General features: G+C 53.9%; 2 protein-coding genes across 3 annotated transcripts in view; one reads left to right on the plus strand and one right to left on the minus strand.

Moving 5' to 3' along the window:
- The first annotated feature begins 91 nt into the window (after positions 1 to 91).
- CTDSP2 (CTD small phosphatase 2) lies at positions 92 to 22,987 on the plus strand. The gene is made up of 8 exons (XM_030866465.3): positions 92 to 725; positions 14,525 to 14,673; positions 16,490 to 16,528; positions 16,962 to 17,063; positions 17,665 to 17,721; positions 19,890 to 19,982; positions 20,105 to 20,290; positions 20,496 to 22,987. The coding sequence occupies exons 1-8, from the start codon at positions 662 to 664 to the stop codon at positions 20,619 to 20,621; spliced, it is 816 nt and encodes a 271-aa protein (XP_030722325.1). The 5' UTR covers positions 92 to 661; the 3' UTR covers positions 20,622 to 22,987.
- Positions 15,769 to 24,438, minus strand: part of TSFM (Ts translation elongation factor, mitochondrial) — a 37,299-nt gene continuing 28,629 nt past the window's right edge. Inside the window, exons 6-7 of one of the 2 annotated variants that reach the window (XM_060306396.2) lie at positions 18,990 to 19,174; positions 15,780 to 17,220 (exon numbers count right to left, since the gene is read on the minus strand). In XM_060306396.2, coding sequence (XP_060162379.1) covers positions 17,167 to 17,220; positions 18,990 to 19,174 — 239 coding nt within the window. In that variant the 3' untranslated portion in view covers positions 15,780 to 17,166. Of the gene's footprint in view, positions 19,175 to 24,438 lie in introns of both variants that reach the window. The other variant, XM_060306395.2, reaches the window with a different exon arrangement.

The following is a 24,438-nucleotide window of genomic DNA, read 5'->3' on the forward strand; positions in this document are numbered from 1 at the left end:
CACCGCATAGTAAGGAGGGGTCACGCCCCTTTTCTCGGAGGGGGCCAATCGGAACGCCGGAGCGGTTTCAAGTCTCCCCTGCCAGCCTGCCCGCCCGCTACCCCACCCCCCTCGGGGATTCGCTTTTTCCGTAACAAAATTGCAAAGCTCCGGATGTTCCGCAACCCGGGCCGCTCACAGGTGGAGGATCCCGGGGCCTATGACGGTGCTTCGGAGCGGGAGGCGCCAGCGGGCTGTAGAGAGGCCGGGTTGAGATCCTGGAGGCGCGCGGGGGTGGGCGCTGCAGCCGCGGGTTGTTTATCTGGAGTACGGAGGGGAGGGGGGAGCCTGGAAACCGCCCCGTGTCCCATTTCCTCCTCTTGTTTTCGCTCCGGATTCTCCATGTTGGACCCAAACTGAGGAGCCCGGAGCTGCTGCCGGGGGATCGGGGCCGGGGGCAACCGGGGGAGCCGTTGCCCGGGCCTCCCGCTCTCCGTACAGGCCGCCTCCCTTCCCGGCCCAGGGGAGGAACAAGAGCAGGGATGTGAACAGCAGTGGGAGTCCGAGTCTCGGCAGCCGGAGCCGGAGCGGGCCCCCGCCCAGGCCCCCCAGCCCAGCCCAGCCCAGCCTGTGCGCCCGCGCGTCCTCCCGCCCAGCCAGCCCGGGCCCGCGGGATTGTTAGATGGAACACGGCTCCATCATCACCCAGGCGCGGAGGGAAGACGCCCTGGTGCTCACCAAGCAAGGTAGGGGCAGCAACTTCCCAAAACTTTGCGTCGCCCCCGGGGCGGGGAGGGGGCTAGTACAGCCCAGAACCCGAGTCTCGGCCCCAGATCTCCCGGGGCTCAGAGTGGGGGATTCCCACCCGACCCCCTACTCCATCCACCTCTGCGACCTGGTGCGCACCCAGGCCCCGGGGAGGGTTGCGCGGGGCCCCGGGCTCCCAGCGCCCGAGGGGGAGGGGCGTCATCCGCGCAGCTGTCACTCTGTCCTGCACTCCCTCCCCCCGGGCAGAGAGACAGAGGGGTAAGCGCTCGTAGCGCGAGTCCACTCGCGCCCATCCTCTCCAGAGTTGGGGGGTGGGGTCGTCACTTTCCCGCACCAGAGCGCGCGGCTGCCCCAGGACCGCGGGGAGAGAGGTGGGGAGGGGAGGGGAACGAGGGGGTCCCGGACGATCCCGAGCTAGAATGGAGCCGGGACTGGAGTCCAGCACTTCCCAGCCCCCACCCCTCCCGCCCCCAAGCCCGAGGTTGCTCAGGCAGTGGTCGGTGACGGCGTCCGGCGGGACTTGGGACCAAGTTCACCGCCCGGAGGCGGGGGCAGCCGCGGTGGGGGAGGGGCCGAGCTCTGGCTGACCGGACTTGGTCCGCGCGCGGCCCTGCGCTCGGCCTGGGACCTCGGCGCGCGGGACTCTGGCCCGGACGCCTCCTGCCTCTTTCGCTGAGCAAACAAGCGCGACCCCGAGGCCCGGCCGGAGCCCCTCCCTGCCCCGGTGCGCTTCCCCGGGGCCGCCGCCGCACACACACAGCCGCGTTTGTTTAGCCCGAGATTGGTGTCCCTGGTTATATAATTCGCCGGATGGCATCAGACCCGGCGTGTTTCTGAATCGCGCCGCGAAAAAGTGCGAGTTCTTCGTGGGCAGCGGCTCGCGGCCCCCGCCTTCCTGCGGGTCGGGTGGAGACACGAGGGGGGTCGCGGGCCCTCTCGGGGGCGGATTTGGGGACCGGAGGGTGATGAGGCCGAGGCCTCTCCTGGGGGCGGGGGAAAGGTTGAGGCCTGAGGGTGGAATCTCTGAGTTTGGTCACGGTGGAGGCCCCGAAACTCTTTTCCCCTCCCGAACGTTCTTCTTCGGGGCCTTGAGGAATGTGTCTAAAATAGTGGACAGAATTTCCGCGGGGAGTAAGGACTAGCGTTTTTTTTCTGGAGAACTTCCCAGACTGGGGCCACCTGGCCTGAGGCTGGGGAGATCACGCTCTTGGGCCCAAATTCGGAGCGTCCCTGCCCGTCCCCTCAACGCCCCCAGAAGAGGGCAAGAAGGGCCAGTGCTGCACTTGAACATATTGAGGCCTAGAGCCTGCGGGGGGGGCCCAGCTGTGGAGCCTGGGTATAGCCCCACATCCCCGTATTTGGCAACATTAGTCAGCAGATCATTTATTTCAGGGGTTCCCGGTCCCAAGGAGCTCCCCCAACTTGCCTAGGGGCAAACGGGCTGGCCTGGTGGTTTCAGCCATTCCCTAATTCCCCGGTGCAGTGGGGGGGGAGGGGGCGGCAGGGTGTAGTGTGTGTTTCCTGCATCGCTGGCCCTACTTTCAATAAGCCTTGCCTGCTCAGATCCCAACCCCCGCAAAAGACCCTGACCCGATGCTCTCCTGACTGCATCACTAACCAGGCTACAACTTCACCCCTCTACTGCCTGCTCAGCTGTGCTGAGGGCTGAAGAAGGGAGGCTTTCTGTGTTTATAACTTAACTTCGGACTCTTCCCGCTCTCTTCCTAACCTCATCTCAGGAAGGGACTCCAAGTGCTAGCCAGAAAGGAAGAAATGTGGATGTGGAAGGATTCCAGAGGGGGCAGTGTTGATGAGAAGGGAAAGAAGAGTCCTGAGCTTCCCTACTCTGGTCCTCTCCTCCTGGTGGGGCTCAGGAGGGTGCCTTCCCAGTGAGGGGACCACACCAGGAATGAGGGAAAGCTGGACTTCTGAAGGGACAGCTTACAAATCAGAGTTGGAAGTTTCATCCACCAGGGCAAGTGGTAGGGAACAGAATAGATGACAGTAGAAGGCAAGCAGCTGGCTTCTTGACAGTGTTCAGCTGCTGATGTTGGTTGGATTTTTCTTAGAGTTATGTTTTTCGTTTTTTGTGTGGTTTGTCCTTCAGACTTATCCCTGGAGGAATCTGAATTCTCAAGCGGACAGCTTGGGGTTCTCTTTCCCCCCTGTGTAATTTGACTGCATTCCAGAGAAGACATACTTTCTTCCTAGGCTGCTTGGGCATCCAGCAACCAGCAAACCAACTTTCTGAATCCCTCATCACTTACAAACAAACCCTGCATCTTTAAAAAAATAAAATAAAATAAAATAAAAGTAGGGGTGGGGAGCAGATGTTTTATTTAGCTCCTTTGGAGTTCCGTGCCCTCTCCCCTCCCCACAGTGTCCCATTTCTAGGCTCTGCCTCCCTTTGGAAAAAGGGGAAGGAGTACTGAGGCAGTTTATTAATCAGTAAATTTCTAGAAAAATACAAATTGCTCCTAGCATGGGCGGTTTTTTAGTGCAGTTGTTTGCCATTGCAGGTTTTTTTTTTCTTCTTTTTTAGCATTTTGTTCTGGGAGCTTTAAGGCTGGCTGGGTGTGTTGATGATTCAAAAGTAATTATAGTAGGGGAAGCAGAACAAACAAAGTTGCTGAAAGCATTGATGATAAAAGGACCCAAATTGGATCATCTTCCCAAACAGAAGGGTGAAATGGCTTCCTGGTACAGCAAGGATAGGGGTGTGTACGATACCAAAGTAAAAGAGAAAAGTTAATATCAGTGTGGCCAGAAAATGGCCATTTATTGCAGCCCCATACGAGGGTGTCGCCCCATTGCTGGGAGATTGTGCCTCGGGCTTCGAGGCTAGATGGGGAGAAACCAGGGAAGTGGGCCCACCTTATAACCTCCCCGTGTGAAATGAGAGGGCGGAGGCAAGTTCCTCCAGAGCTTGAGTGACCCACAGCCCCTCTGGGGGAGTTGGGACCTGTTTTGTTTTGTGAGGCCTGAGCCCCTTCCTTTCAGGGAGGGGATGATGATGCCTTGAGTTGTCTTTTCACATGTAGAACTGAACAACAGGTTCTGGTAACTGAGCACCCCTAAGAATTAGGCAGGTGGCAGGTTTTTCTAACTCTTGCTTTCTCCCCATAAGGGAGAAATTCTGCCTCTCTCTCTCATGTAAAAGCTTAAACACCTTTCGCTGTGGTTGTAGCTAGGCCCTTACCTTGAAAAGTTTAGACCAAGTCTCAGCCTCCCTGGGGCTTTCCTCCTTAGCTTGTTCTGTGAGCATCCAGGGTGTGTGTGCGCAGCTGGCTCCTCCCGCCCCACTGGAGCCTCTCCCCTCCCTGCGCAGCCTCAGCCTTGGCCTCTGTGGCTGCTGAGTCTCGCTCCTCTGTCTCCTTTGGAGTTGTTCCCCCATCTTGGAGTGAGGTAGGGGCTTGTGTGGTGACTTAAGCTTGTGTTTGCTCTCTCCCGAAGCAACCCAAGGGAGCCCTGCTAACTCAGCAACGTTTGTAAATGCCCACCATCCCGGGACTGGGAGTTCGCAGTTCTGCTGCTGAGTTTAACTTGCAGAGCTTGCAACGGACCAGGACTCAGGAAGTGCTGTGAAAACCCCTTGAGACACGGCAAGGGGTGGTAGTGTCCCTGAATCCTGTCTCCTCCTTCCCAACTATAGGGGTCTTAAAGAAACTGGGTGGAAGAGAGGTCCCGTTTCATGCTCTCGGTGGGACCTTCCAAATCCCTCATGAACACGGACTTTGTTAAAACGGTAAATACGATAGAAGTCACATTTCTAGCCAAGGTGAGTTGATGCTCCCAGCCTTTCTGTGGAAAATTAATACATGTGTTCATAACTAAGCAAGAGAAAGACAATACGTATTTATATGTAAGTATATATCTCTTCCCCTTCTCCTCAACTTTCTTCCTCCTAGCTTTTGGGTAAGTTGGGTTATTATCTTTTATTACCATCTTGGGAAGTTTGTCTCTCAGGGTGAAGAGGGGATTGGGGGGCAGGGGCAGCAGTTAGAAGTGTTCAGAAGAATTGCTCCAGGAGCAAAATTGGTTGCCTCAGGCCTGGATGCAAATCCCTATTTGCAGTGAGACTTGACGAATCACTTTACTGTGCTGGGTGACTTATCTATAAAATAGGAGTATCGGTCTCTACCCTTCTCCAATGCCTTGTACTTAGCAGATAATTGATAGATGTTAATGTCCTTCCTTTTTAGACAGCTAGACCACCACTCCGGTTCTCCTCCATTCCCCCAAGGACATAGTGCAAACAGCACACGGTCATGTGGGTTTTATTGTTAAAGACAGGTGGCCGGGGGTCAGAGGGGACACTAATGTGAGGGCTTGGGCCTTCTGGAAGAATCACCCTTTGAGACTGACAAACAGCCTTGCTGCACAGACCCCTTCTTTGTGCCCCTGTTACATAGGATGGGATTTTATGTGAGTAGCATGTGCCTTGGGGCTTTTGCCATCCTGCCTGGCGCCTGGGCATCTGGGATGGGAGGAGGCCGGGGAGCCACGCACCTCCTATGAAGAGTCTCTGAAGTCTAAACCTTGTGAGCAGTTGCTCGGCCCCTCAGAAGTGGATGTAATGAAGACTTGAGACAACTGTGTGCTGCGTTCTCTTACCGTCTGCATTTGTTTTGAGAGTTAAAGAACCCAGTGAGATTCAGATTTCTTTAAGGAATGCTAGTAACAAGGAAAGAAAGAGAAGCTGGGATTTTGAAGAGAAATAGATGTTCTTAAGCTATGTCTTTGCTGCTGTGGTTTTGGGGTATAACCTTGAGAAAGCACAAACTCAGCATTAAATTGCTTTTCACCCTGTCTCAGGCCAGCCAGCTCGGGAAGCACAGAATTAACTCACTTGTCCTGCTGACACCGGGTTGGGTGTGGCTCTGTCATGATTCCCTCCCTCTTCTGAAATGGAGGAATAGTTCCCAACTGGGATGCAGATGAGCTTATTAACGTGCAAATCTTATGAAGGAACTAGTAGAAATCAAAGTGGAGAAGTTGACTTAGAACTTGAAGCCTCTCTGGACCAGAGGCCAAATAGAACAGAGTTTCTTTGTCTGGCAGAGTGCCCAGCCCTTCAGGTCTGAGTGTGCCTGCACCAGGTCTGTTATTACAGAATGGGTACTCCAGCGAGCACATGGCCTTCTGGGCAGGAGGTGCAAGGATGTCCTGTTTTATATTCGTCAGCTGTTCTAAGGGTTATAGCCTTAAACCCGATCTCTCAGTGGACCTGCGGGCATTTCCTTTCTTTTCCCAGGTGCGCCGTCCTCCCCTCCCACCCTGCCCCCCACCCCAAATCAGGCTTTGCTCTTATTCTCTCTTTATTCACTACCTTCTTTTTCTCTCTTGACATATGAATAGTTTTCGCATCCTGTAGAATTTGCTCTTTCCCACCCACACAGTTCTCAGGGAACAAATGTGGCCCCAACCCCAATGAGAGCCAAGCAGATTCATGGGAAGGCTCAGAGCACATACCGCTGGTGTGTGGAAGTGCCTTCCCAGGACGTGGGTCCCAGCTCTTCTGCCTCCATGGCAGAATGGGGCTAGGGCTCCTCCTTCCCAGGAACAGGGACCTGCAGGAAGAGACAGGAGGCTTGGGTGTTTTGCCTTGTGACGGATTAGAGCGAGTGCCCCTAGAAAGGAAAATCAGGCTCTGGGGTGCAAGTCCCCTGAGACCTGCAGAGACATTGAGCCAGTGAGATGTGGTGGGGAAAGGGGCCACGGGGACTCTGGCTGAATCACCCTCCAGTCTTGCAGGGGTTAGTCAGGGACCACTGGCAACCTTTAGACATTGGCTCCCAGCCAGGGACACACATCAGAAACTCCTGTGACACTTACTAAAAATACAGACCCCACCTGGGTCTTAACTGAATCAGAGCATGAGCAGGTGGGCCGGGCATCCGTGTGTTCCAAATGCTCCCTGTGATTCTGACAGGTGTCCCTGGAGAAGAGCCAGGTGAGCGCAGCAGCGGCCCCAGCTGCCTGTTTAGCCCTGAGCAGGAAGAGTCCCTGGAGGGATCCAGTTTTCCTGTTTGTTAAAGATCCTGCGGCTCCTAAAGGGGAGTCCAAAAGTTTTCTGAGTGTGAATGGACAGAGTCGTGATCCCCACTTACCAGTAATGATCACGTGATATTTATAGAGCACTCACTGTGGGGCAGGCACTGCCCTAGCCTTTTATATCTATTGATAGTGTCTCACTTGAGCCTCACAATGACGTTGTGAGATAGGAATGATCCCCACTTGACAAGTGAGGAAAACCTCCGCTGAGAAACCCCAAGCACCTTGTCCACAGGAACGTGGCTGGTTCGTGTCAGCTAGGACTGGCTCAGAGTCAAACCTAACGCTGACCCGCACTGCCTCTCATTCGCGTTGCGCATTCCACTTTTTAGAGTGCCTGTTCAAGCTTTCAGGGGATCTGAAGCCACCTTGTAAGACACCATGCAGTGTAGACCTTTTCTGATCGGCCTGCGAGGAAACAACCCAGGGTGGTGGTGCCTTAGGTGAGACCACAAGGCTGCTTGAGCGGCTGAAGTGGGGCAAGAGCCAGGCTTCCTGACTCCAGCTCAGCGCTCTCTCAGCGGACACACCTATACTGGTGGGCTGGTCCCAGATGCAGCTGGGGTGTGGGAGGAGTAGGTGAGTGACCCTGTAGGTGGGACAGACTCCCTGGCAGGCTGCTTCCATTCCTTCTGCAGGGGCCAGCCATGAGAGGAAGGACGGAAGGAACCGGTTGGCCACCCTCAACGAGCGCGCGCGTGTGTGTGTGTGTGTGTGTGTGTGTGTGTGTGTGTGTGTGAGAGAGAGAGAGAGAGAGAGAGAGAGAGAGAGAGAGAGAGTGTGTGTGTGACTGGGATTGGTTTTTGTGGAGTCCTGGAAAAGGCCATTTCCCAGGATTGACCCTGCCACTACTCCTCTGTGACCTCTGGAATGAGAAGAAATCTCTGTGCTCTCTTTCACTGTGAACATTTTGAGATTGAGACTGAGTGAGATAAAGGTATGAAAGTGCTTTGTACTGAATGACTAGCAGCTGAGATTTACTGAGCGTTTTACTAGGGTCAGGACACACCCAGACCGCATTGTAATTCTCACAGCTCTATGTAATATAGGTAATGTTAGTCTTTCCATTTTACAGATGAAGAAACTGAGGCCCAAGGCCACACACCTTATATGTGGCAGAGCCAGGATTTAAGCCTAAGTCCATGGCACCTATGTAACCACTCTGTTGTTCACTGGTCAGAGGAGAGACGGTTGAGGGTCCCTTGCTTTGTCCTGAGCTTTCGTTCTTCTTCCTCCATCTCACTCTCATGCATATGTCACCTAAAGCAGGCTTCTTAGCTGGAGAGGAAAGAGGCACTAGATTCTTCAGGTCTTCCACCAGACCCAAGCATTTCAGGAATCGGGCAGAGAACCAAGTCAGGGGCTGAAACAGCCACTAAGAGGGTGTTTGTGTCCTGCTGGCAGGTTTCTTTTAGCCTCCCGGCCTCCCACAGGGCCTTGCTCCGCACCTCCTTAGGAGGAGCGGGAGGCTCAAGGCGGGCAAGTATGGCTTCCAGTCCCCCACAATGACATCTCTGCTCTAGCAGGCATTGCATACAGTAAAACAAGGGCAGGGTCCAGCCCTTTGGGTTTTCCTGGATGGCATCTCAGGTCTATCCCTGCTGCTGCTGTGAGCAGATCACTTCAGATCACTTCCTGACATCCACCAAGAGCACTCTGGTGTGGGGCTGGGGGCTGAGCCTGCTGCTGACGTATCCGTGAGGAAACTGCTCTGGTCCAGGGCCTGTTGCTGCTTCTGGGAACCCACCCCCAGCCCCAGCATGTTTCTAAAATATGTTACAGCTGCCCAGGCGGGTGTTCTGCCAATAACTCTTTTAAAGGCTGATTTGGAAACTGACAGAGTATCTTGATCCTGTTTTAGAAGTTGCTAGGGATCCCGTGCTTCCAAAACTTAGTGCTTCTTGAGGGAAGGTCCTGAAGTTGAGGCCCTATGTTGAGATCAGTGACGACTGCTGGAGGGGCAGGGAAAAGGCAGGCTAGGCAGTGAGTGACCGGGTCCCCCACCCTCACCCCACAAGTGGCATTAAGGACCCAGGACTGAAAGAAGCCCTCCTCTCTTAGAAGACAGGTAGAGGCAGGGAGCTGTCCTGTCCAGGGAAGGGGAACTAATGGGGACGTCTGCGTAGGTAGGACGTCCTGGCTGCTGGTCGCAGGGAGGGTGCTAGTGTAGAACATGCTGGTGTGAGCCAAACAACATGGCTAAAACTACTTTTTAAAAGTCCATGCTGGGCTTCCCTGGTGGCGCAGTGGTTGAGAGTCCGCCTGCCAATGCGGAGGACACGGGTTCGTGTCCTGGTCCGGGAAGATCCCACATGCCGCGGAGCGGCTGGGCCCGTGAGCCATGGCCGCTGAGCCTGCGCGTCCAGAGCCTGTGCTCCGCAACGGGAGAGGCCACAACAGTGAGAGGCCCACGTACCGCAAAAAAAAAAAAAAAAAAAAAAGTCCATGATGTCAACTTCACAGCTGCTTTCTGGAACTTCAGGAACTGGTGCCGAGCTGGGTGAGGCCCCCCTGCGTTGTCACCTGAAGAGAGCAGTGTCAGCAGTTGCGCACTGTGGAAACTGGTACACCCTGCGTCTGGCTTCCAGTCTTTCCTGTGTGGGGGATGTCTAGGCATCTCTCACCTTCTTGTTCCCCTGCTGACTCACCTGATGGTCCAAGAGTCCTTCTGTCCACCTGGCGCTTTAGGGCCTGTCCTTAGCCAAGGCACAGATGCCGCTTGCTGAGGACCTGGGAGGACTCCTCTCCACGGGGAGCCCCAATCACATGCATCTTGGCTGCAAGGCCCAGGCAGCTGGCCAAGAAAGGCCAGAAATGCTCCAAATACTCTCCTTCCTCCAAAAGCTAAGGGGAGGGAGGCCCCTCCGGGAGGCCATTTTATAGTGATAGCCAGACTAAATCCTTTGCTGTGGGGGGAATGAGAGATGGTGGAGAAAGAAGTACTCTGAGAGATGAACCAAGAAAGCATCCTTCTACATGAATGGGCTTGTTAAAATCCGACAGCCTGAGAGCTTGCCTTCTGCCGAATCCCAGGCGGATGTGTGAGGAGTTCCTTTGCTGGGACACAAAGCTGTGTTGTTGGCAACAGTGATATCTCAACCTGACCTTCAGAAGAAGATTAAAAATAGTGTTGTCCAGGCAAAGCCAGTCTTCATCTGTGTGTGCGCGCATGTGTGTGTACACGCATACATGTATGCGCACAGGCTCCTTGAGAGTCAGAGGCAAATAGTATCCCCACCTGGTGCCTCTTGGGGGCCAGTGATGGTGGACACAAGGGGAGAGGGCATTCTTTGTCTCAAGTGGAACAACCTCACCTGCTTTCCTGTTACTTGCAGAGACCAGCCAAGGAGTTTGCAACTGGAAAACAAGTTTTGTGGTGAATTTGGGAGAAGGTATAGGGGTGGTTTTGACTTTCTGAAACCTGCTCACGATCAGAGTTCCTCTGGCACCTTTCTCATCTTCTGTTCTTGAGCTTCAACCACATGCTGGGTGGGTGGCCACAGTGTTGCCAAGGAGTGGTCATCTCCCCTTAGATAATGTGAAAATGAGCACGGCATTTAAGTTTAGTCTGCACAGTGCGTTACTGTGTTCAGTCAGAGTGGTCTTGCTGTTATCCCAGTTAACGGATGAGGAAACTAAGGCGCAAAGAGGCTGTGTGGCTGAGTAGTAACTGGCAGAGCCTGGACCCCAGCCCAGGTGATCCTGGGGGGAGGGGGAGGGGGAATACCTCCCACATCCCCACTTCTCTTCACATCCTGCCTCCATAGGAAGCCTCACAGCAGTGAGATGAAGGGGTGGCTTGGCTTCCCTGTTCTCAGCAACCTGCGCACTTGCTTCTTGAGCCAGAGCTCCCCCCGTTAGGTCTGTGCTGGTCCTTTCCGACATTCAGCCCCAAACCAGATGTTCGGAGCCGGGAGAACAGATGCACATCAGTAATGGAGCTTTGTGGTACCCACTGGAATCCTGCCCTCCCTCACTGGGGAAACCTGTGCAATGAAATCCTCACCGGCCTGTAAACCCTCTTGTGCCAGTGTTCGTCTCCCGGGAGGGGCCACTGCCCCTTCCTGTCACACACGGAGGGGTGGGGGTGACCTGCACCTGGCTGTCAGGGACACAGTGCTGAGCGCTGGTTGAAAGGAGTCCTTTGAAAGGCTCTTTGATACGAGTCTCAGATCCCTCTCTGGGTGTATCCCCTCATCCTTAAACCCCCTCAACAAAGTGGCTCTTGGACCAAATCTCCTGGTTCACGTTCCTCCCCCCGCACCCACATTGTCCTCTTGATCTCCCAGAGGTATCTGCCAGTCGGAGCAGGTGCAGGGCCGGGGTGGCGGTGAAGGGAGCCTTGTACTATTTCACCCCTTACACCTTTCATGGACTGCCCAAGAGGACAGCAAAGGAGGGGGGCTGGACCCCAAAGTGATCCTTCACCAGCCCAGCCTAGAGAGGAGTAGGGCACACACTTGAGAGATCTTAAGAGTGCACTGCCACTTCCCACCTGTTGCAGGAGTAATCGTACACGATGCCTGAGCTGTAGGGGACCCTACAGAGTAGTTGTTAAGAGCCCTGCCTCTGGGTTCAGGCAGATCTGGGTTCAGATCCTGGCTCTGCTGTCCTACTACCCGTGTAACCTCAAGCAGGTTACTTAAGCTCTCTGTGCTTTGGTTTCCCTTCTGTGAAATGGGGGATTAGTGCTTAGAAATGGGTTTGTAGTGAGGATTAAATGAAGTAATGATGTCAAGTGTCTTGACACAGGCCTGGCCCATCACTGGTGCTCAGTAAACATGATCAAGGCCCAGAAAGACCGAGTGGCTTGCCTCAGGTGCCCAGCTCGTCATAGCCCACTTCCCTGTCCTCGTAAGGGAGGGAGTCTTTCTGTTTCTAACTCTTCTGGGCGGTTGCAGACCAGCAAAGGCTTCCACAGGTCCTGGCTCTGTAGAAGCAACAAAGGCCCTAGAGGCCCCAGAGTTATTCACTCAGCCAGAGTCACGAGCACCTGCTGCTCAGAAGCCAGAGGCCAGTGAATGTACCCAGCTGAGGCCACTGCAGGCCCCGTCAGGAGGCAGCCATGTTAGGGGGAGGCTGAAGAGGCCCTGATGGCCACTGATTGTCAGTGGCAGTGTTTGTAAAGGTGAGGAGGACACACAGCCTGGAGAAGGACTGAGGGAAGTGGGGCCCCAGTGGGGGAGGGGGTAGTGAGGAACACCTGGGGTGCTGACCTTGCTGTTGTGGGTCTGGGGTCCCTTCCCCAGGCGCCACAGCTCTTTGCTCTGCTCTGAGCGCCTGCCCCCAGGGTCAAGGCATCTGTGGTCTCTGAGGCCCAGGGGCTGCCTGGCTGCATTGTGTTTTAAGAAGACCTCATCCCCTGCAGAGTCCGAACCAGTTGAGGAGCGCCCCTGCCCCCTCCCAAGCTCCCTGTCTGAGGCTGGAGCGCTCCTGCCTGTTGGGCCTCCCGCAGGGGGCACCGGCGAGGCCTCTCCACGGCCCCAGCCAGCTGCCCCTTTCAACCCCTGCCTCTCAGGATTACTCAGCCTTCACAGCGTCTGTCACTAAGATGCTGAGTGCGTTCTTGATGGCCTCTCTTCAGGAAAGGCTTGGGCTGTGTGGCCTTTTAAGAAAGGCTCAGTGCCCGGGTTAAGCCTCTGATTGTGGTTCTGCATGAAGAAACCGTAAACCAAAGGAAAAGGGATGGTTCAGCTTTGGTCTTAGAGCTTTGTGTCAGCGTCTGCTTGCGTCCCTGGGCTCGGAATTGAGGGTGGGCCGTACAGGCAGGTGGAGAAGCTGTCCTTTCCTTCCGATTTCTGGATAGATTATTCAGAGTAGGAGAGGGTCCGAGGAACCTCTCATCTTGCTGTCTTTAAGTACTGGGCTCTGCTCTCAAGTTTGTCTCCTGGACTCAGGGGCCTTGGGCGAGGCCTCCAACGCAACTTTTTCCTTCAGGGCAAAATCCCCAGTCCCTGGAAATCTTGACTCTTCCAGCAGGGCCAGGAGCTTGAGAGTGATATCCAGGTTTTTAGGCTAATTGCTGGGGAAGCCTGAACATTTTCTAAAAGGTTTCTAATGGTCATACCAGTGTCAAGGGATCTGTCTGACCCAGGGAGGGAAAGGAGAGAGCACTGGACCAGACGGACTGGGGTGCCCAGCCTGCACCTGCAGGAAGCCCTCAGCCTTCCTGTTGAGCCACAGCTGAGTCGGTTGTCCTGGGGCAGTGCTGGCTGCCCTTTGACTGAGGGTCAGCGGCCTCACCTTTGGTCCAGGGAACAGTTTGGTTTTCTCTCCTCTCCAGGGGCTCAGGCAGCCCAGTAACTGGGTGTTTAATGGCTCTCCCATCACCTCTTCTGCCAGAGCCGCCTCCGTGCAGGTACAGCATGTACTCTGAGGACTGAGCCAGGGAGCTTGGCCTTGCTGGGGTGGGGGGCTCACCACATTGCCCCCCCTTTCCCTTCTTAAACCCAACAGCACGGGGAAGGTTATCCTCAGTGCCACGTTCTGTCTCCCCCCCGCCTACATAAAGGCAGAGACATTTCTGGCACTTACTTCCCTGCACAGGAGTTTGCCCTGTGCTTTAAAGCCGAGTGGGGTGGATTTCATCCCAAGGCCTGGCCCCCGCCCTGGCCCCCGGAGAGGAGACCTGTGGCTGAGGACCATTCTGGCAGCGGTTGTGCGGCGCCACCTCCTGGCCACAGTACCCATCCTGGCTCCCTGCTCATCCTCAACAGTTGCCGGCACAGTTCCTGTAAAATAAAAGGAGCTTGGTGGGGGGAGGGGAGGAAGGCGGTCCAAGAGGGAGGTGTATATACACATATAGCTGATTCACTTCACTGTACAGCAGAAACTAACACAACATTGTAAAGCAGTTATACTCCAATTAAAAAATAATAATAATAAAAGGAACCTGAAAAAGACTTTCCGAAGTCCATTTCTGGTTGATCCTGTAAATGCCTGTAGCTTTTTCTATCAGCTTGGCCATTCTGGGGCTGCCTTGCCAAGCCTTCTATTAAAATGGCTTTGTATTTCCAAAGCCCAAACTGTCAAGGCAGGACTTAGCAGCTGTAGCCGAGAAGCAGGGACGTCAACGCAGAACCCAGCGCTGGATGTATGTGTCCCAAGAGAGTGATATGCCTGTGGTCTTTGAGGGGAGGGAGTGTTAAGGAAAGTGACTGGAGTGTGGGATGGACGCAAGGGTGTGAATGAAACTTGTAGTTTCTTGGGGCTGAAGCTGTTCTATTTTCTAGTCTGTTGTTCTAGCCTGGGCTCAGTGCTGCCAACTAACGGATTGAAGGAAGCTGACCTAGAACAGGGCTGTAGCTGCACCGACTTGAAGCGGTCTAGCTCACTCCCTTCTCTAGAATGGGTAGTATTCTGGGAACTGGTGTTAGGGAGGATTTTTGTGAATTACCTTGGAGTGTTCCCTCAGTGTGCTGCTACCAAAGTAGATTCTATAGCTGGCCCATCTCTCAGTGCCCCTTCACCCCCACGGAACGAAGAGCAAGTTTTCTGCAGTTCACTTCCCAAACCAGGGACTGGGCATTCCTGCTGTTTCTAGTTTACAGAGAAGATGTTGGAATAAACATGTACATTTCACCATTGACTGTATTTGGTTGTTCGCCAAGCACGTGACTTGTGCCCCAGTGGAGCTTATAAACTAGAGGGGATATAGCATGGGGGTGGGTATTTGTGGACAGACGCCCTGTAGCTAACGCCTCTGTCGTTCCCTCCACTCTAGGCCTGGTCTCCAAGTCCTCTCCTAAGAAGCCTCGTGGACGTAACATCTTCAAGGCCCTTTTCTGCTGTTTTCGCGCCCAGCATGTTGGCCAGTCAAGCTCCTCCACTGAGCTCTCCGCATACAAGGAGGAAGCCAACACCATTGCTAAGGTAGCTGGATCCAGGGTGGTGTGATGCCAGCAAGGACGGGACTGCTGTGAGTGAGTGGGGGTCCCCGCAACCACGGCAGGGAGACAGGGCAGCCTTGCCTGAGTTGGAAGATCTGTGGCCCGGAGGAGGCCCTTCCTCTGTCCTTCCCATAGTGGTCCATCTTCTTCCTGTTGATTCCCATTTGTGGTGTGGGCCATCTGGGTGTCCCTGTGGTTTCTGAGGGGCCCCGCGGTCCAGATCCTTCCAGGTTCCAGGAACCGTGCAGGGTGCTTTGCGTAGGTTGTCTCATGTGACCCACAGCAGCCCTGCGAGGAGAGCCACAGGATTCCCCTCACAGACGGAAACTGAGACTCAGAGGGTGTGTGTAGCCGCTGAGTAGTTAATGGTTAATAAGTGGTAGTATCAGGGTTTGAACTCAGATCTCTCTGGTTGTAAGTCCTGTGATTGTTGTTTTTTATTTTTAACTAAGCAAAAATACCTTCCAAGTTACTAGGCTTTCAGGGAACCAAGGAATTGAAATTCTATCACATTCTTGATAACCCCTTCCAGCACTATCACCTGTACCTGTGAGAGACATTTGGAAATGTGTGGGTGTCTTTGATTCTTATAATTACCAGAAGATACGTCTGGCATTTCAGAGGCGGGGGACAGAAATCCTCCTTTCTGCAGTGCCATTTGTACTTCTTTCTGAAACACCAAGGTTTAGCTGTCCTTCCTCTCTTTCAAAACCAGGCTAAAGATACGTACATCAGTGAAAAATCACCTCATTATCCAAAAGGGGACAATGGTTAAATGAAGTACAACATGACGGTATTAACCGAACTATTAATTTTTACTAAGAGTTCACAACAATGTGGAAGAGTATTGAGTTGCAACATTAAGTCAAAAAGCAGAATGCAGGGCTTCCCTGGTGGCGCAGTGGTTGGGAGTCTGCCTGCCAATGCAGGGGACACGGGTTCGTGCCCCGGTCCGGGACGATCCCACATGCTGCGGAGCGGTCGGGCCCGTGAGCCGTGGCCACTGAGCCTGCGCGTCCGGAGCCTGCGCTCCACAACAGGAAAGGCCACAACAGTGAGAGGCCCGCGTACCACCCCCCCAAAAAAAAAAAAAAAAAAAGCAGAATGCAAAATTATATGTCATGAAGAAAAAAGACTGCTTGCCAAAGCAAGCTTGAAGGAAATGCACTGAAATGCCAACATTAAGTTTTTCTAAGTGCTAGGATTTTAATTTTTCTTCAGGGTTTCCATTAAGATCACTTACTTGTTACATTATAACGTTTTACTTATTAGCCGAAGGCGGGAAGAGGCTTTCTGAGCTCTCTGCACTCTACCTCCCCTCACGTTTCAGGACCCACAGTGTGGGCTCACATTGGCTTACTTGTGCTTTGTAGGGGCTCAGTGCACCTCCCCCTAATCAAGGCCCCCAAGGAGGATGGAGAGAACACATGTTCTCAAAGAGAAGCCTGGGTTTCGGGACTAAGCAAGAGGCCAGACCTCCACAGTGAGGAGTTCCGATTTTGATTCTGCCTCTGACTCTGTGTCCCTGCGTCAGCTGCTTGAGTCCCCTGTTCCTTGGAGAGGCAATGGCAGCTGAGAACAGGGACACTTCCTTCTCCATCCTGCATCAGGCCGAGTGTGGAAAGAAGATTTTGGCCCCTTTCCTGCCCAGCTCTTAAGGAAAGTCACTTTTGTCGTGTCAGAGCTTTCCAGGGGGCTGGGGTCTTGGGGAGAAAATTCCCCTCCAGGCCTGAGTGGGCTTTAGACAACCAGGAAAGGCATTAGTGGGCTGGCACTGACCACCTTCTTTTCTCCCGTAGTCGGACCTGCTCCAGTGTCTCCAGTACCAGTTTTATCAGGTATGTGAATCTCACAGGGTATGGCCTCAGAAGCCCCAACACCCAGTGATACCTTCTAACCCCATGCCCCATGCAGTGAAGCCCTCATTCCTCTGTGTCTGGCTGGCTAACTCCCTGCCCTTGGAAGCTGTTTGTCCCAGATATTTGCTGAGGGCCCACCACGTGCAAGGCATTAGATTGTGCGGGGGACAGCCGGTATCCATCACCAGCTCTGGCCTCCAGCTCCAGTATCCGGATCACTTCACAGTCCCAGGCTGAAGGAAGGAGCCAGCTCAGTCTCTTCTTTCTCTACCTCTTGGCCTTTAAGTGTCGCCTCTCTTGGGTTGAAGTAGGGGGCTTCCATCTCCTCAGTGGGCCCAGCTCTTCCCAGAGTTCTATTGGGGAAAATTAGTCTTTCTTGGTGGCAGATTCAGTAGCCTGGCTCTGGTTTTAGATTCCAGGGACCTGTCTGCTCCCGGAGGTGACAGAGGAAGATCAAGGAAGAATCTGCGTGGTCATTGACTTGGATGAAACCCTTGTGCATAGCTCCTTTAAGGTAACTGGACATCTGGAGCTCTTCTTACACTCGTCCTGGGCTGTCTTGGAAGCCTGACTGCAGGTGCCAGTGAAGTGGCCTAAAGTTGATGATGGAAGAGTGATCAGAAGTAGGAGGGCCGGCCTCTGGCATTTGGCCACAGTCGCATCACAGATACCTGGAGGCCCCACCAGAGAATGATGTTGAGTGGGAGCCCCTGCTCTCCGCAGTTGCTGACAACAGGCTACAGCTGCCCCCCAGCCCCGTCGCAGCACAGCCACCAGGGCTCTGTACAGGGGTACAAAAGAGGGGTTAAGTCAGCCTTGGGCCATGCCCCTATCCATTTTATCAGGATGTTTGTTAACTCAAGAAAGCCCAGAGACTGTCTGAGCTCAGGTAGAATTTGCAGGTGGTGGTAAGTAGGGAAAACCAGAAGGGGTGTCGCAGCCTGTACTTGGGTGAGAGCCACTTAGTTGGGACAGCAGGAGCTTCCTAGGGCCTCTGATATCTGTCCCTCCCCACCCCGCCCAGGGGGTGGAGCACTGGCTGTGGCAGGGACTGGGGTGTGGCTGGGCTCTTGTCCCTTCCCACTAGCTGACTCATTAACTCTTCTGTCTTCCAGCCAATCAACAACGCTGACTTCATAGTGCCTGTAGAGATCGAAGGGACCACTCACCAGGTGAGCTGCTGCCAGGCCACGCCCAGCCCAGGAACTCGGGGTCTTCTGCTCCTCGGGGCTTGTGTTCCATCAGTTGATCCTTTCCTGTAACTTTAGCCTCTCTGCTTTTATTGGTAACCTTTCACATTCGAGGCTTTCGCATCTTAAAAAATGCAGCCCCTCATCCCCCTCTAGCTGTCACTTTTTTTCTCTTTGCAGCCAAGCTGTTTAAAATTAAATTATTTAATAGTAGTAATAGCTATCATTTATTTATCTCCCCTGGTCCTACTGAATGTGACCAGCACTGTTATATGACTTAATACATTTTCTCTAAAGCTGAAGAGTTGGTGTATCTGCCTGTTACAGACAAGGAAGTCAGTACTAGCTGTTTTCTCTCCTCCCCTGCCCACCCATTCCATCTAGCCGGTGAATTTCTTTCTCCCCAGAAAAGGCATCTCCTCCTCTGTAAAGCTTTCTCCAATTCCCCTCCCCTTGGGGTCCCTACACTGGATTCTGCCACAATACATACTCAGTACACATCTATCAAACAGCGCTTGAATCTAAATAAGGTGAGGCTCTGGCCCTACACAACCTGCTCAGTCCAGGGTTAAGGATCCTGTGGTGTTGATAGTCAGATAGAAGAGTTACTTGTAGGGAGATGGGGTTTGAGGCTTCCATGGGTGGTCAGCACTATCCTGTGTCCATTAGAAGCTTTCTTCACCCCACCACCCTCCTCCCAGCTGAGGTGCTCTCCCAGTCCCAGTGCTGGACTCTGCACAGCAGCTCTTTACAGTCTAGTTGAGGGTATAGAGAAATATACAGAACCCACAGATTTTTTAAAAAGGCGTATCTTCAAACACTGTGAACTCCTGGCTAACAAGGAGAGGTGTGAATAATGGAAAAGGGATGACATTTACATGAGTGGGGGGTGGGGGTGAGGTGTCTACCTGCAGAAGGTGCGTTTTCAGCAAAGAGTGTTGAGACGATGCCAAGCTTGATGAATAGCCAGGAGGAGGGAGGGACTTGTTGAAGGTTAAAGAAATGGTAAATGAGGGCTTCCCTGGTGGCGCAGTGGTTGAGAGTCCGCCTGCCGATGCAGGGGACCCGGGTTCGTGCCCCTGTCCGGGAAGATCCCACATGCCGCGGAGCGGCTGGGCCCGTGAGCCATGGCCGCTGAGCCTGCGCATCCGGAGCCTGTGCTCCGCAACGGGAGAGGCCACAACAGTGAGAGGCCTGTGTACCGCCAAAAAAAAGAAATGGTAAATGAAAGGAGGCCCGGTTGTGGCTACCTGGAGCAGAGGGTTCCTGCAGCAGAGCTGGGAGGGGTCTGGTGAGTCGATGGCCAGTCCAGGCCGTCTCCAGGAGGGAGAGTCATGGCAGGCACATACACTTGAGCAGGGAGTGAGCTGGATGAAAAGAACTTTGAAGGAGTGGTTCCAGTAGCCCCTGTGTAGGCTGGCTGAGAGGAGAACACCTGGATGGAGACAGGGAAGCAACAGACAGCAGGCCCATGAGGGACATGCGGCCAGTGAAGCTTTTAGGCCATAATGTGCAAGGTTATGAAAGGTGGACACCAGGGTTAGGGGTGGCTGTCAGGGGCAAGCACAAAATGGGGGCGTCACTAGAGCGAGATGCTGCAGGGTGTCAGATCTGTGGTCACTGAGGGGAAAAAGTCACTTTCCCCTGGTGCATTTCAGAGAAGCTCTGCGAGGGCATGAGGTTTCAGGAAGTATCTGCGACCCTGCCTGATGGGGTCCTGGACTAACTGTCCTGTCAGAGCCAAGGACAGGAAACTCCCACAGAGGCTGTGGCTGGATTCAAGTAATCCAGGATAGGCTGTTTCCATCTGTGAGGCCTATTCTTGATTACTTGTTTCTGGAGGCAGCTGATGGTTCGCCGCCGGAAACAGATGGCTCCTGGGACATTAGGTGTTTTTGTTTCTTCCTGAGCTGGGTCAAGGTTGGGACCACTGAGCCGGCAGAAGCCTGGTGAGGAGGTGACGCTCGTGCCCTGGTCTGCGGGGCAGAAGGCTTCCAGCCAGGTGGTCCCAGAGGCTGGGGTGTGGGAGTCCAGACAGAGTAAGGTCTGAACCGACTTACTGCTCTTTGTGTAGGTGGTGATGGTGACCGATGCCGTGAGGCTTCACCCTCGTAGGGATGCCTCCAACAAGCCTTTCTGCTTTTCCTCAGGTGTACGTGCTCAAGAGGCCTTACGTGGATGAGTTCCTGAGACGAATGGGGGAACTCTTTGAATGTGTTCTCTTCACTGCCAGCTTAGCCAAGGTACCTGGGGGCAGGAGGGGAGTAAAGAACTGGGAGCAGGTGTGGCAGCTCCTTGCAGGTCACAGGATGCCACGGGGAAACCAGGACTGCATCCAAACAAAAAGCTTCTGCTCTCTTCTTAGTATGCTGACCCTGTGACGGATCTGCTGGACAGGTGTGGGGTGTTCCGGGCCCGCCTGTTCCGTGAGTCCTGTGTGTTTCACCAGGGCTGCTATGTCAAGGACCTCAGCCGCCTGGGAAGGGACCTGAGGAAAACCCTCATTCTGGACAACTCGCCTGCTTCTTACATCTTCCACCCAGAGAATGCAGTGAGTGGTCCAGATACACCCATATTGCAGGGATTGGGAGAGTCCCTGCCCTGGAAGGAGGAGGGAGAAGGGGATGGTGGTGGAACCATGGGCTTTACCAGAGGAGGGCACCACCCCAGGTGGACCAGCCAGCCTCCGGGGGTCTGGGGCAAGGGAGGGAAGCAGTGGCGGTCGGGAGACTTAACGCTGCCTTTTCCCTCTCCAGGTGCCTGTGCAGTCTTGGTTTGATGACATGGCAGACACTGAGTTGCTGAACCTGATCCCAATCTTTGAGGAGCTGAGCGCAGCAGAGGATGTCTACACCAGCCTTGGGCAGCTGCGGGCCCCTTAGCCTTCCCTGCTGCCAAGCAATGGCCATCCCAGTAGGGGACTTTCCTACACTGTGCCTTTATGATCAGCCTGACAGAGCGGAATCTGGAGCATCTCACCAAATGAGACCTGGAAATAGAAGTGATTGCAAAGAGCTTTAGGACAGGTTAGATGCTGAGTGGGCAGATATCAGACCAGCGATACCAGAGCTGCCTGCTCCCTGAGTTGGGTTCCCGAGATGTGAGTAAGTGTATTTGTGTGTGTGTGTGTGTGTATGAGTGTGTCTTGCGTTCAACTGTGGTCCCGGGATATAAGTGTTTCAGGTTGGGGGAGAAAGTGAATGATCAAGACTCTCCCCAAGTTAGTTTGTCTCCTCTCCTGTCACCCTGAGAGCCACCGAGCTCTATAGGGATGAAGACCATTGAAAGCTCCGTCGCCAAACCTATGGCCTTTCCTCAGCATTGTAAGGCTTATGCCACGGAGAAAGGTAGGGTCAGAGGCTGCCTTCGGGTGCCCCAGGCACACATCTTCCTGAAGCCTTTCTCTCGCCGACTGCTGCAGACAGAAAGACGACACTTCTGGGGAGATGAAAGCTTGTATCCAGAACTGGTAGCCCCAGTGGCCATCAGGTCCTGTGGCCCAAGGGCTGCACTAGCCTCTGGCCGAGTGCCTGGCTCGGGCTCTTTCTGTGTCTCCCCAAGGCTTGGGTGCCAGGCCTGCCTTCCTCACCACCTAGCCATAGTCTTGAACCTGTGGGGAAGGAGGTCTTCTCCCTGCCCTGGAAGAGGACAGATAACTGATTTCCGTTCTTTTGACTCTGTTTTAAAATTCTCTTTCGAAATATGGAGTGTTGGGCTGTTTTGTTTCTGACAGAGCTACAGCCCTGGGCCTGAGGTGAACGTGGGAGGCCCTGGTGGTGCAGGGAAGAGGAGAATCCCAAGGGCATGAGTGTGTGTGTCCCCTTGGCTTGTAGGTCAGCTGGGCTCGGGATGTGTCCCGAAGTCTGCTCTTCAGGCATTCTGTGCTGGTGCTGCCGCAGGGACTTTGTCCCCAAGCCTGGGAAGGGCGCTCTGGGTCCCACCCACGTGTTTCTTGGGCAGGGCTCTTTTCTCTCGTGTCTTCCCCCAGGGCCAGGTGTCTTCGTCCTTCCTGGCTGTTGCTTTTTCTCTCCAGGGTCTCAGGCACTCCTGCGTTTCCTGGGCTGAGGGGCTGGGTGTTCTCACCGTTTAGTTTGCCAACGTAACGCACGTGCCTCCTGCCAATGGTAACAGGTGTGAGTGAGCTCTTCACACACCTGCGCTTTGCGTGTCTCTTTGCTTTCAAAGTTTCTTAATAGTGAATGCTTTAAAAAATAAGTCACACAAAGGAAGTTTCCCCAGGATGGAAAACAAAAGGGGAAGTGCTGCTGTAATTGGGAGCACAAGGGATCCCCTAGAGGGAGCCCCACTTCAGCATCACTGCCTTAGCCATGGCCTCCCCTCCCTCCGTCGGGCGGGAGGGGGTTCCTATCCCCCTCTCTGTTTTCCCTGGAGGCAGATGTCACAAAGCATTTGTAAGTTGCTTCAGGTGCAAGAACACCGCCCACTCAGGACTTACCCCCATTATCCTTTTCAGACTGGCCACACACTAGGGCAGTGTGAGGAGCTAGCCGGGACCAGGTGGTGGAACAGCAGCGTGGCGTTCTGAGCGCCTAGCATCCTTCTCTAGCATTGTGATGCCACCTCCCCTCCTTGTCCCAAGGTTGTGAGGCTTTGTCTTTCCCTTTGGTGTCACATGAGTAGAACAGGGTCCCCAAAGCCCATGTGATCATTTCCCAGGCATCATTCCCTGGTGCCTGTGGGATCCTGCTTCATGCAGGTAGGGGAAGAGGGCTCCAGGGCTGGCCGGGAGCGACACCTCCTGAAGGAAAGTGGGAGCTTCTGATTCTGAGGCCCTGGCCTAGGCCTCTATCCTAATATTGCAGGAGGGGCCTCTCTCCCAAGCCCCATCCTAAGGATTAGCCCTTGGGCCAAGTCTGCCATGGGGTCCAGCTATGCTTTTCTGACTAAATAAGCAATAAGAGGCTCTAAGCTGATCCAGTTCCGAGGCCCCTTTCTGCCCTGCTTTGCGTCTCCTTGCCTCCAGGTGAAGGAAGAGCTGGTGCCACCCGCTTTCCTATCAGACTTGTCCAGGTGTTCCAAGGGACTCATGACCAGAGCCCAGCATGGCTTGGTGGGAGTGTCCCCGCTGCTTCTGCATGAAGCCTGGCTCCATAGGCCTCGTTCTCGCCAGAACCCTGCCCTGCCCCCATGCAGTTCCTCACCGGAAATGCCACACCCCCACTCACCCTCTCCTCCCTTCCCTGGAGAGGCAGCTCAGCCAAATAGGTCTAGGCAGGGTCCATCGGTGTGGACCAGAGCCAGCCTGAAGTCATTATGCACCTTCTGGTCTCCAGTTTCACAGTGTGTTAGGGGCAAGAGATGACTGCAAGACGTGCTCCTTAGAGGAATCAGGCCAGACTCAGTTTTGGAGGAAGGCAAGCTTGAGAGGGAGCCAGTTCACCCCAGGATCTCTTCCGGGGTTTCCTACCAGCCCTTCCTGTTTGAGGCTGGTCTTCGGGAAGCAATAGGCCACCAGGCCTGGTCGACCCCAGTTCACGCCGTGCCAGGAATCTGCCCACCTGCCAGGTTCAGTTCTTTAAGGTGCCTCTTCAGGGACACAGTGTGTCTCTCTGATTGGGCTTCTAAATCAAAAGCCTGATGTTCGTGTCCCTCTCATAGGGGGAGCTTTGGACACAGGACCGGTTTGGAAAGGGTCAGGTAAGAGTTTCCACTCTGCACATTGTAGAGGGGACACTCTGTAGGTCCATGGGTCCCTTACTATAGCGAGGTTGAGTAAATTTGCCTTCAGTTAACCTGGGACCTTCTGTTTAATTCCCTCCTGCCTCCCAAAGATTTTGACCATTTTACAAATTCACCTCTGTTAACAGTGGCCCAGAAACTTCTCTGTGCTAAAAGCATGGGAAGTCTAAAGGCAGTCATTCCCTGGGAAATGGATCCCGTCCTGTTTTGCTACCCCTACCCTGTTCATGAGGCCTCATTCAATAAGGCAACCCCCCCGTAAGGCTGTCCTGTATCCCATGTCCCAGAAAGGTCAAGTGTCTGTGGAAAGTAAGCCTGTTTTCCCCTTCAGGTCTTCAGTCAGTTACTTGCCACTACTGTCCCTCAGTCGCCTTTTTTGTAAAATGGGGTTTTAGTTTTGTCCTTTTATTTTAATACTGGTAAATACTTGCATTCAAGCAGGGGAGGGAAGGCAGGGGTCTGGCCCCCTGCACCATTCCTTTACTGCTGTGGGGTTTGCCCCTGGAGCAGACCCTCCTCTTTGCGCCCCGTGAGCTTCTTTGCTTGTATCTCAGATTTTACATGTTCCACGTCGTGCCACGTAACCCCCTTCAAGATACCGTTTGGAGGGTGGGGGAGATCTGCTTCCCAATGTGACTGGGCTGTGGGGTTCTGACTACCTTGCTCACAGGTTCATGGTTTGATAAACTTGTATTCAAAAACTTGAAATGTAGGACGCCATTAAGTGTCTGTTTATATTTTTGGAATATTTGTACTACTTACAATTAATGAATAAAAGTGGGTTTAAAAAACCCATCCGTGAATGGGCACTGCCTCCTGACCCTCCTGTTGTTCATTCGGGCACTTACCCCCCCCCTTCTTCCCTTAAAACGCCTCTGTCATGACGAGGCTGGAGCGCCCAAGCTGGGGGACCAGCCGCACACTCAGCACAGGGATTTTGCTCAAGGTTACAGAAGTCGGGCTACATTAGCTCTTCCCTGGCCCCCATGTGGAATCAAC

Source organism: Globicephala melas, chromosome 10 (assembly GCF_963455315.2).
Source record: "Globicephala melas chromosome 10, mGloMel1.2, whole genome shotgun sequence".
In the NCBI taxonomy this organism is placed as follows: domain Eukaryota; kingdom Metazoa; phylum Chordata; class Mammalia; order Artiodactyla; family Delphinidae; genus Globicephala; species Globicephala melas.